The 12,879-nt window shown below is 39.7% G+C and overlaps 1 protein-coding gene across 12 annotated transcripts in view; it reads right to left on the reverse strand.

Moving 5' to 3' along the window:
• The window catches only part of MAPKAP1 (MAPK associated protein 1), a 267,688-nt gene that overhangs the window by 140,685 nt on the left and 114,124 nt on the right, over positions 1-12,879 (reverse strand). For all 12 annotated transcript variants that reach the window (XM_032257252.1, XM_032257248.1, XM_032257249.1 and 9 more), the window contains one exon: positions 8,553-8,725. In XM_032257252.1, the coding sequence (XP_032113143.1) occupies positions 8,553-8,725 (173 nt within the window). The remainder of the gene's footprint in view (positions 1-8,552; positions 8,726-12,879) is intronic.

Genomic DNA, 12,879 nt, shown 5'->3' on the forward strand with positions numbered 1-12,879 from the left:
AGATGGAGCACAGGACATTTTTAGGGCAATGAAGCCATTATACAACCATTAGAGCTGCACAAGAGTGAACCCTAATGTGTAACTACTAACTTTTGTTAATAATAATATTGGTTCATCAATTTTAACAAATGTACCACACTAATGCAAGGTATTAGTAATAGGAGTAAAATGAGGGGTGGGAAGGATATATATAAGGAACTCACTGTACATTCTGTGCAAATTTTCTGTATACCTAAAACTGCTCTAAAAAAAGTTTAGTAAGAAATTTTTTTAAGAAAGAAAACAAAGCATTAGAAAAAAAGTTTTTATGAAATAAATTACTCACATTAGGTCAAAAAAGAAAAACCTCACAAAATTATTAACATATCTAAAAGAGAAGGCAAAAGCAAAAGACTGAAGAAAGAACAAAGAACAGCAGGAAAAAAATCAAAGCTCACATTGCTGAAATGAAGCAAAGAAACAGGCAAGACACAATCATAAACAGAACAAATAAGACCAGTTTATATGAAAATAGAACTGGTAATAAAGATACAAAACACATGAATCTTTATATACACTGAAATATATAAAGTGCAAACTATTGAAATATTAGGAAAAGTTAACAAAAGCACACAAGAAAATGGAAACTTCGGTGCATTTCTCCTAATCATCCATAGACCAAATAGTCAAAAACCCTAAGATAATAGAAATAAGTAATTAAGGATATTGACTTAATAATTATATATTGAGGTCTATAACCTATAGAAAATAATTATTTCCAGAACCCATGGAATATTTATCAAAAACGTTTAGTATAGTAAGTCCTCCAAATATATATAAATCTCTTAGGCAAAAATTTTATAGTCCACATGTTCTGATCAAAATTCAATAAACATGAACAACACAGTCTAAATTTTAAATTTGACTATTTAAAGATTGAAATTATTTCAGTTAGTTTCTTCCAAATGTTTTCCCCAAAATCAGTGCATCAAAATAAACAGGAAATAAGCCTAAACAGCTATTCCAATCTTGCTCAAGAGTTAACAGACATAAAAGTAGAGGAGGCCAAGAATTCCTGCCGAATTCTCCATTCCTTCACTGGGGCCAAAGTCTACTACTACAGACAGTTTACAAGGCACAAGACAGGGGAACCATATTTCTCAATGGTTTTCTTGACAATCAGGCTGAAACTCGTGGACCACTCTCACGTGCATCTAGTAATTCCCCCTCTGTGAATGAAAAGCTCTTTCACAGGGCCAACTCACTGCAAAAGGCCAAATAAGGATCTACTCCAACACTAAGTACAACAGGCTAGAAAGAAAATACCTCACATTATATTGCCCGACAGGAGGAGATCCCAGAGATTCACTTTATAGACTGTATCACATCAAACAAACCTGAGAAATCCAATGTCACTAAGAATTGTAAAAAAGGTCAGAAGACCGTGGTTTAGATTCAATGTAACTGTGTAATTTGAAATATGGAGCAACAATTTGAAAATGTCAACATGGAATATAAATAAGATGTAATCTCTGAACTTCAGAGGTTTACAAACTAGTATAAGAGATAATCTCTATTTTGGTTTTGGAATTCTACATGTAAAGAAAGTGTTAATTACATTGTTTGAATCTTCCTTATCCTTAGCAATTTTGGGTCTGTTTGTTCATCAGTTTCTGATAGGAAGGTACTGAAATGTCCCGTTTCAATTATGCATCATTCAGTGCCTCCTTATAATTCCCTTAATATATTGAGACTGTTGTAGATGTGTTCACAGGCCTATTATCTTAGTGGACTACTCCTTATTTCATTATGTAGTTTACCAAAATATCTCTATTGTTACGTTTTTGCCTTAAATTCTATTGTTTGAGTCACTTCCAAACCCTCACTTCAATCCCAATCTCCCTTGGCCAAGTGAAACTGAAGGCTCTGGCCAATGGGAAAGGAGAAGGCAGAACAGCCACCTGACAGCTTTTGGACTGGGAAGGAACTAGGGAGGGAGAGAAGGGGTAACTATGCATCATTTTATTTTAGGTATGTGTCTGTTGAGTAGTATAACACTAAAAAAATTGTTTTAAATATAATTTCATAAATTATCTTCTAATAGGTGAGTTGTTTGTATTTATTGCAATTAATGATATATTTGGACAAATCTACAGCTTACTTTATGTTGTTTCTTGCCTCTTTTCTCGGCTTCTTTTTATTTTTCTTCCATACCTTCTGTTGAATTGATACACTTTTATTCCCTATTTTTCCCTTTACTGTTTAGAAAGCTATTGGACTTTTTTCTTCTTTAGTAGTTACTCTTAAATGTTTAATAAAATGTGTGGCTAACATTTTCCTAATTTCACTTATTCATATATCTAAAGTTACAGTCATTCTATTCTCTTCTTAGTCTGAACACAAGCTCAGGATGCTTTAGTTACCCACTGAACTTTCCCTCCCTTCTTCCATAATATAGTTGTCTAAAATTTCAGGTCATATTTTAAAACACACACACAAATTACTTTCGAAGTTTTACTTTGCAGTCAGTAGTTAACCAGATTTACCAACATATTTTATGAATTTCTTTGTCCACCGCTATCTCTTGCAACCAATTCCTTTCCTCAGTGCCCGGCTTCTTTCTTGATGAAATGAGGTGGTTCTTTAAACCAGTGGTCACCAAAGCATGGTCTGTAGACCTCTAGGGATCCCTAAGGCAAAAAATATTTTCATAATACCACTAAAACGTTGTTTGCCTTTTTCACTGGGCTGACATTTACACTGACAGTATACAAGCAATTGTGGGCAAAATTACTGGCACCTTACCATGAATCAAGGCAATGGCACCAAACTGTACTGGTAGTCATTGAATTCTTCATTGCCATGAATAGCAAAAAAGTAAATTAATAACATAAAAGTACAATTCCACCTAATGTTCTTCAAGCAGCAGCAAAGATGACTGCTTTATAACAGTCACAAGACTAAAAAGTTTAAGAACTAGCTACTTTAAATGAAAGAACACGTGTGGCAAAATCTTATGGTCTTTGTCAAAAATTGCCTTGAACAATCATCGTAAAATGGGGTTACAGTTATTTTTCCTCAGCACTTTGAAGTTATACCAATGTCTTCTAGCATCTTCTGTGGCTGATACAGAGTCTGCTGTTAGTCCACTGTGGTTCCTTTGTTGAGAATATTTGTCATCTCTCTGGTAACCTTTAAACCTATACTTCCTCTATATCCTTGATATTCATTACAATGTATCTAGGTATGAATTAGCATTTATTTTTATTTTTTGGAGATGGAGTGTCACTCTGTTGCCCAGGTTGGAATTCAGTGGCATGATCTTGGCTCACTGCAACCTCAGCTTCTCGGGTTCAAGCAATTCTCCTGCCTCAGCCTCCTGAGTAGTTTGGACTATAGGCATGCGCCACCACGCACAGCTAATTTTTGTAATTTCAGTAGAGATGGGGTTTCACTATGTTGCCCAGGCTGGTCTTGAACTCCTGATCCTCCTACTTCAGCCTCCCAAGTGCTGGCATTACAGGCGTGAGCCACCATGTCCAGCCTGTTTTTTAAACTTTTATTTTTGAAATGATTATATTCTCACAGGAAGCTGGGAAAATGATGCACAGGGTCCCCCGAATCTTTCACTCAGTTTCCCCAGTGGCAACACCTCATATAATTATAGTCCAACATCAACACCAGGGAAATTGACATTGGTGCAATACTGTTAATAAGACTATAGACATTACTCAGTTTTCACCAGTTTTTACATGTACTTGTATGTGTGTTGTATGTAATTCTACACACTGGGTTGCATGTATATATTTGTGTCATCATCACCAGGCTACAAAACTGTTCCATCATGACAGAGCAGCTCTTTTTCACCACCCGTTGACAGTTGCACTGCCTCCCTAACACTGTGCCTGTCCTCTGGCAACCACTCAATTGTTCCCCATTTCTACACTTTTGTCATTTTGAGGATGTTATAAAAATGGAATCGGGTGGTACAAAACTTTGAAATTGGCTTTTTTCACTGTGTGAACCCACCCAAGTCATTGCATGTATGAAAACGGTTTGTTCCTCTTCTGCTGATAGCAGTATTACTTGGTATGGATGTACCACAATGTTTAATCATTTACCTGTTGAAGGACATTTAGGTTGTTTCCAGTTTTAAATATTAAAATAAGGCTGCTATGAACATTTGTATACAGGTTTTTATGTGAATGTAAAGTTTTCACTGCTCTGGAATAAATACCCAAGAGGGCAATTTCTGGGTTGTATGGTAAATTCATGTCTAGTTTTATAAGAAACTGTCAAAGTCTTTTCCAGAATGACTATACCATTTTACATTATCAACAGAAATGATGTATGATACAGTGTCTCTACAACCTTGCCAGCAGTTGGTGTCATCACTATTTTTTATTTCAGCTGTTCTAATCGCGTGTGGTTTTAATTTGCATTTTCCTAATGGCCAATGTTGCTGAGCATCTTTTCAGGTGCTCCTCTGCCATCTGTATGTATATCCTCTTCAGTGATATGTCTGTTTATGCCTTTGCCCATTTTCTGATCAACTGTCTAAACTTTTTACTGCTGACTTTTCAGTTCTTTATATATTCTACATATGTCTTTAGTCAAATATGTGGTTTATGAGTATCTCCTTCCAGTGCATACCTTGTCCTTTCATCCTCTTAACAGGATCTTTTGCAGAATGAATATTTTTAATTTTAATAAAGACCAACTTGCTCTAGGTCCCAAATATTTTCTCCTGTTTTTTTTTTTGAGACGGAGTTTTGCTCTTGTTACCCAGGCTAGAGTGCAATGGCGCGATCTCGGCTCACCGCAACCTCCGCCTCCTGGGTTCAGGCAATTCTCCTGCCTCAGCCTCCTGAGTAGCTGGGATTACAGGCACGCGCCACCAGGCCCAGCTGATTTTTTGTATTTTTAGTATAGATGGGGTTTCACCATGTTGACCAGGATGGTCTCGATCTCTTGACTTTGTGATCTACCCGCCTCGGCCTCCCAAAGTGCTGGGATTACAGGCATGAGCCACCGCGCCTGGCTCTCCTGTTTTTTTTTTTTTCCCTACATTTTACATTTAAGTTGTGATTTATTTTTAATTAATACAAGGTATGTGATTTAGGTTGATTTTTTTTCGGCTTATGGAAGTTCAATTGGTCTAGTACCATTTGTTAAAGAAAAAAGTCTCCTCTTCTGTCATTTAATTTGTTCGTGTTTTTAACATCAAACCCACTCATACCTGCCTACAGTTCTGGGAAATTCTCTGGCATTATCTTTTCAAATATTGCTTCCCTGCTATTCCCTTCTTTCTCCACTTCACATGTGGGAGCCTTTGAATCTTTCCACCATGTCTCTTACCTATCATTCTTTGTACCTCTTTATCTCTTTGTACTAGATCCTAGGTTGAATTCCTCAGTATCAGCTGTCTTTCAACTCATTCTCTCTTGAACTGTGTCCAGTTTAGAGTTTATCCCAAAGTATTTTTTACCTTAATAACTGTATTTTATATTTCCAGTATTGTTTTTTAATTGGTTCTTTTATAAATTCAAATGTGCCTGCTTTTGTTTCATAATTTCCTAGAAGTTAACGAGGAATGTCGTTCCTTCCTTCATCTCTGGTGATCTTAAACATATTTGAAATTAATTTTCAGATTGCTTTATTATATTCTGTTTCCAAATTCATCTCCTGATTATTGTCTGTGTTTATTGGTACTGGCTATCCTTGTGGGCTTTGGAATTTTAATTTGCTAAGCTCCTCTTGAATGAGAACCATTGCTTGCTCTCTCTCTCCACTCACCGTCAGTGCTTTTACAGATATTGCTGCCACCTTCCACCCTCATCCAAACAGAGGCCTCCAGACCAGAACCAGGTCTTACACTGACAGCTCAGGGTTCCTGTACTTTGGTAATGGCAGGGATAACATCAATCCAGTCATGCCACAGTCAGGTCCTGGTTGAACTGCTCTTTCTATTCTCTTGCACCACAGAAACACAACTTTAAATAAGCCACAGACCCAAGCAGCCTTGTTCGGCTTCTTTTCATAGTATGACAGTCTCCCCCCAGCTTCTAGTTTCTAAAACTGTCATTTCCTCTGGTCCCCATCAGGCATGCAGTTCCTTTGGTCCCATACCCTCATGCAGTATTTCCCACTCTTTTTGACACCATGACATATGGAGAAAATAACAATATTTGCATAGTACACAGGCAGATGGATGAGACTGTTCCCTTACCCAGGAATGATTGGCTGAGGGCTCTGATCATCACCCATTCCCTGACTAGCTGCCCTGAAGCCTGAGAAAAATCAGCATTTCATACACTGGTAAATTCATTCCCAGCATGCTCTGAGGACAGTAATAACCTACAATAATGGACTCCTAGCACACTCTGCCTGTTTCTGTAGTTGGTTCTATTTCTAGTCCACAAGGATGTTTATCTTGTTATTAAAGTACAAATATGTTACTATGTATTTGGAAGAGAATACAGAATTTAAAGCATGAACTTAAAGGTCCATCACAATCATGCTTTTCTCTCTGTTAGAAGGCCCTCCTCTCAACCTCTCTGCGTGACTTTTTCCTACTGCTCCCTCAGGTTTCAGTTTAGATGTCACTTGATCAAGGGAGATTTTCATGACTGCATTTTCCCTCCCAAATGTGGGGTTAATCTCTTTGTAAGCACCTGATTTTACATGTAATTGTACTGTATTGTTATTAACTATTTACCTTAAACAGAGAGGTCCCTGATGGCAGGAACTGCCTATTTCGCTTCTGTATTTCCAGATCTAGCACAGTGCCTGCAATAAGTACAAATTCAATAAATGTTTTCATTTCACCTATAACAGAGTTCCATGGTGGAGAAGATAATGTAATAGTGAAGAGATGGTGCTCTGGAGTCAGAAATTGTTGGGTTTAAATCCTAATTCTACCACTTACTGCGTGACTTAAGAAAGCTAGTTAGCTTCTCTAAGTTTAGTTTCCTCATCTATAAAATGTACGTTCAAATCCTATCTCTGTTACTTACTAGCTGTGTAACCCTGGCCAAGTTCCTCTCTTGATTTCAGTACCAGACCTAAGTGATGTTTTAAAAATTAAATCAGACAACACCTATAAAGTCACTAGTTCTGTGACTCCTTCTCCTGTTTCCTTCTTCCCACTTCATGGGGAAAAGGGAGGACATCACAGCTCACCCTTCAGAAGTGGCGCTGGCTGAACCATTTTCTAAGCCTAGGTGGCATCTTGGTGAAAGGCTTTCTACTGCCACCAGAGCTCTGTGTCTACAACGTATTCAGGCAAAGTAGAGGGCAATGTCAATAAGAATTTGAAAAAATGATTTTATGTGCCATATTTAATTTACCTAAAGAAATTTAGTATAGCTAAAGAAAAATAAAAACAAAGAAGGGCTGACTGGATCATGCTAACTCTGAAAATGTGAGATGGGAAGAGGACATCTCCATGAAAATCCTTTTTTTTTGAAATGGAGTCTCACTCTGTCGACCCAGCTGGAGTGCAGTGGCACCATCTCAGCTCACTGAAGCCTCTGCTTCCCAGTTCAAGTGATTCTCCTGCCTCAGCCACACAAGTAGCTGGGATTACAGATGACTGCCACCATGCCTAGCTAATTTTTCTATTTTTAGTAGAGAAAGGGTTTCCCCATGTTGGCCAGGCTGGTCTCGAACTCCTGACCTCAGGTGATCTGCCCACCTCAGCCTTCCAAAGTGCTGGGATTGTAGGTGTGAGCCCCCACCCAGCTGAGAGTCATTTTTAAAATGAAGGCATTTACTACATTTTGCTGTGTTCTAAACCCTACTGCTGGAAAGAGCATGTAAAACTAGAAGAGGATGCCTGTCAGATAAAAAATGCAAGTAGGGGAGAGGGAATTCAGCAAAGCATTTTAAAGTTCAAATTATAATGTAGAGGCATAGAGAACCTACTTTCAAGCACATTTTAAATAAAATTATTTAATGAAAAGCAGAGCCTAGTGACTGGGAGAAAATTTGAGCCATTAACTGATAAAGAAAACTAAAATTCAGACCAAAAGTTCTATAGGAGGCAGAAGGAAATAATGCAAAAACCTTGGCATCAAACAGACCTGGAATCAAATCCTGACTCTGCTGTTTCTCACTGTGAAACCTTCAGCCAGTAACAACTCTGAATCTGAGCTTCCACCTCTGCGGAATGAGGATCATTACCCTCGCCTCCCAGGATGCTGGGAGGATCAAACAAGATTCCAGATACCGGCTATGAAGTGCCCAGCCCAGTGCCCAATGCATGGTTGGTGTTCAACAAACATCAATCCCCGCCCTTTCCCTTCCAGGGTGCTTTTATTAGCAGAGATCATAAAAATGTTTGGAAATTGCTAAAAATCCATGTTGTCATGTCTGGAATTCACATTCTAAGTCTATTTTGCAAGCTGATTCTCTGAGATGCACAGGCGTGAGACCTGGTGAGCACCCAGAGCTGCATCAGCGCAGAGGTGTGGTTCCAGGCCAATGCCTAGAAAGACTGACCAGCCTAGAAGACACCTTGGGTGGCCAAGAGACCGCCAGAAACTAGAGCAGCCAAAAAGAGAAAGGATTACTTGAGCTTCGGCTCCCGTCCTTCGCTTGTATACTGCCAGCAGATGAGCCCGATCAGGTCCTGCACCCTGGCGCTGGCCATTGTCACCACGGTCATTGGCAGCAGTCTGTCCTGGCTCGAGTGCAGAGGGAGGTAGACATCGATCTTCTTGGTTGCCGTTGTACCTACATGACCCTGTGGACAGAGGACATGCATAAGAGCAAAGCACACTGCCACAGTTATACAGAACTGACTGCTCTCCAGACCTGTGGACAGCACAGCCATTTTGCATCCTTTCTGTACAGACCTGCTGTGAGCCTGGAATGGTCCCAAAGTGGAAACACTGTCTAGTTTCAAGGATTATTTTTCCTTAACTTTTCATTTTCTAACAAACTAATGATCAGGATCTGCCAGCAAGAAGTTAAATGAGCACCACAACTAAGAGGAACAAGTAAGAGTGGTGAGCAGAGTTGATGTTTGGTGTTAGAAGGCTGGCTTTGCTACTAATTCAGTGTGTTCATAGACCATAGCACTAGGTGCCCTCACTGGAAACTGCTATGTCCCTCCTTGAGACAGTGAGGTGAGCTGCCTGGGAAGCTGCCATATTCTCCCAGGAAGGATTTAGGCCAGCGGCACTGAAACAAGTGCTTGCCTTCTCAGAGACTATGTGGGCTAGTTCCACTGCACGGTACATCTGTTTACTTCAATACCGCACAGGTTCAAGGGCCCTTTGGTCTTCCGTGATTGCCTTAACCACCATCCCCACACTGCTGGACATAGTCCCAATCCCTCCCACACACCTACCACTCCTCCCTCCTGAGTCTTCCACTCTGCCCTCAAGAGCTCCTGCACTAATCAACAAACACCCATAAATCCTCAGCTGCTTTTTAAAACCATTTCCTAATCAGGCCAGGCGTGGTGGCTTGCACCTGAAATCCCAGAACTTTGGGAGGCCAAGGCGGGCAGATCACGAGTTCAGGAGATCAAGACCATCCTGGCTAACGTGGTGAAACCCTGTTCTCTACTAAAAATACAAAAAATTAGCCAGGCGTGGTAGCACATGCCACAGTCCTAGCTACTCAGGAGGCTGAGGCAGGAGAATCACTTGAACCCAGGAGGTGGAGGTTGCAGTGAGCTGACATCACGCCACCGCACTCCAGCCTGGGTAACAAAAGCAAGACTCCATCTCAAAAAAAAAAAAAAAAAACTAAAAACCATTTCCTCTACTGCTTGGACTTCACAGAACTTGCTGTTGAGGTTACTGTCTCCTCTGCTGTCCTGTTAAAAGAGGACTGCTTTGATTTTTTTTTTTTTATAACCCCTACATCGTCAAGGCATGCAACAGTAGGCATCCTTGTCCCCACTAACACTTCCAAACTAGTACTTCCTCTTTCATGAAAAACTCCTTGTTCTTTTGAGGCCCAGGCCATCCAACGACACCATCCTCTCCCCCTCCTTTTTTGTTTCTGTTATCCGCCAACATTCTGGCCATTCCCCTCCCTCACAGAAGGCTTGCATGCTGGCTCAGTCTTCTTTCCCACCCACGCAATATGTTCACTATACAGAGTATACAGAAAAGTGTCACAGAAAACGAGTTCAAATCGGAACACTTGATTGTCCCTCACTCCCTCCTATCCCAAGTCAAAACGACAGTCCCCCCTTATTTTAATAATACGTGCTGCCATCACTAAGCCAGCTGTTCATCTCAACAGTCTTGATGTTTCTTCTTCCCTCATACCCCTCATACTGCCTATCTACTCTATTAGGAAGTTCTAATGTCTCTACTGCAAAAAATACATTTCAATGGGTAAAGTATAGTCTTCTCAACAATTGATGTTGAGACAAATGAATAGCCACATGCAAAAGAATGAATTTGGACTCCTGCCTCATACCATATACAAATATTAATTCAAAACATATCAACGATCTAGATGTAAGAGGCAAAACTGTAACATTCATAAATGGAAACAGGTATAAATCTTCACAACTTTGGATTAGGCAATAATTTCTTTAATATGACATCAGAAGTATAAACAACAAAAGAAATAAATTGAACTTCATTAAAATTAAAAACCTTTGTGCCTAGGCTGGGCGTGGTGGCTCATGCCTGTAATCCTAGCACTTTGGGAGGCCAAGGCAGGCAGATCACTTGAGGTCAGGAGGTCGAGATCAACCTGGCCAACATGGTGAAACTCCATCTCTACTAAAAATACAAAAATTAGCTGGGTGTGGTGGTGAGCACCTGTAATGCCAGCTACTTGGGAGGCCAAGGCAGAAGAATAGTTTGAACCTAGGAAGCAGAGGTTGCAGTGAGCTGACATCATACCACTGCACTCCAGCCTGGGCAACTGAGCAAGACTCTGTCTCAAACCAAAAAACAAAAAACATACAAAAAAACACTTTTGTGCCTAAAGGATATTATCAAGATAGTAAAAAGATAATCAAAAGAATGGGAGAAAATATTCACAAATCATCTATCTGGCAAGGGTCTACTATCCAGAATATGTTAAGAAGTCTTACAACTCAACAACAAGATGAGAAAAAAATGTTTTTAATGGGCAAAGATTTAAACAGACATTTCTCCAAAGAAGATATACAAATGACCAATAAAAACATGAAACTGTTCCATATCATTAACCATAATGTAAATTACTTCTTACCCACTACGGTGGCTATAATTTTAAAAAAAGCAAAAACATGAAACGGTAACAACCCAAAGAACCCTGAAAATAGCAAGGGTTTGTGAGGATATGGAGGAACCGGAATCCTCATACGCTGCCAGTGGGAATGTAAATGATGCAGTCATTGCGAAAATGTTTGGCAGTTTCTCAAAAATGAAACATAGAGTTACCATATGGTCAAGCAATTCCTTTCCTAGGTATATACTCCTGAGAACTAAAACTACGTGTTCACATTAAAACTTGGACAAATGTTCACAGCAGCATTATTTCTAATAGCCAAACAATAAAAACCACCCAAACGTCCATTAACTAATGAATGGATAAACAAAATCCTTACAATAGAATATTATTCAGCCATGAGAAAGAATGAAGTACTGATCACACAACATGGATGTACTATGAAAACACTATGTTAAGTGAAAGAAACCAGACATGAAAGGCCACTACTATATGAACCCATTTATATGAAATGTTCAGAACAGGCAAATCCATAGAGGCACAAAGTAGATTAGTGTTTGGCAGAAGATGGCAGGGGTGGGAAATTGGGAGATATGAGGTTTCTTTTGGGGGTGAAGAAAATGTTCTGAAATTGGTAATAACAGTTCATAACATGGTTAATATGTTAAAATTCCACAGAACTACACACTTCAAAATGGCTAAAATGACAAATTTTATGTGTTTTATCTTAAGAAAAAAAGTGAAAAATACATATTTCAAAATCATCTCACTTCTTTCCCTCTCCACTGCCACCAAAATCACCATCAGGTCTCACATGAACTATTGTAACAGGTTCCCAATTGTCCTACAGGACTCTTGTTTTATCCAATTTGTTCTCTACACATGAGTTAGATCTGTATTTTAAACTCAGATTTGATCATACTACAACCTGTTTAAATTCCTTCGATGAGTGGCTCCCAAACACTGAACAAAATCCAAACTCCTTGCAACATCCAACAAAGCACTGCGTGATCTGGCCCTGTCTACCTCTTTAACATCATCCACTGCACTCCCCCACCTGCTCATCAGACTTCGGCTACACCGGCCATCTGGAAGAGCCCTTAAGACTCCTGCACGTGTGCCTGTGTGTACCCTGCTTGCATTTCCCACTTCCTAGAGCTTGGCAGGTGCTGTTCACTGTATCTTAAGAGACTCTGTTCATGGGCTTTGCATGTGTGACTCCTCATCCTCTAATGCGTGCCCTAGGCAGGTTACTGAACCTCTGTGCTTCTGTTTCCTCAGATGTAAAATGAGGATAATGGTAGGACCTACCCATCACAAGACCCTTTGTGAGAATCCTCCTCAAAGAAACCTTCACTGTTAACACTCCTTTCAGTTATTCTATCACACATGTCCTGTTCATTTCCTTCAGAGTGCTTAACAATTGAGATTATTTATTTATGTACATCTTCAGTGTATGCTTTCACCACGAAGTTTCCTCTGAACTTCCATGAGAGCAATGTTAATGGCTGCTTTATTTACTGTTCCATACCTAATGCCTGGCCCTGTGCCTGGCACATAGAAAATCCTGCGGAAAACATCTGTTGAACTACAGAATGAATGTATGAATGACTCAAGTGCCTGCCAGGACACATGGTAGGAACTGAGTAAATGTTAGTCTTCTCCATCCCGCTTGCCCTTCCTCTGTGGGTTGGTTTCCTGGTCATAGAT

Source organism: Sapajus apella, unplaced genomic scaffold, assembly GCF_009761245.1.
Source record: "Sapajus apella isolate SASKATOON/1434 unplaced genomic scaffold, GSC_monkey_1.0 scaffold97, whole genome shotgun sequence".
In the NCBI taxonomy this organism is placed as follows: Eukaryota; Metazoa; Chordata; class Mammalia; order Primates; family Cebidae; genus Sapajus; species Sapajus apella.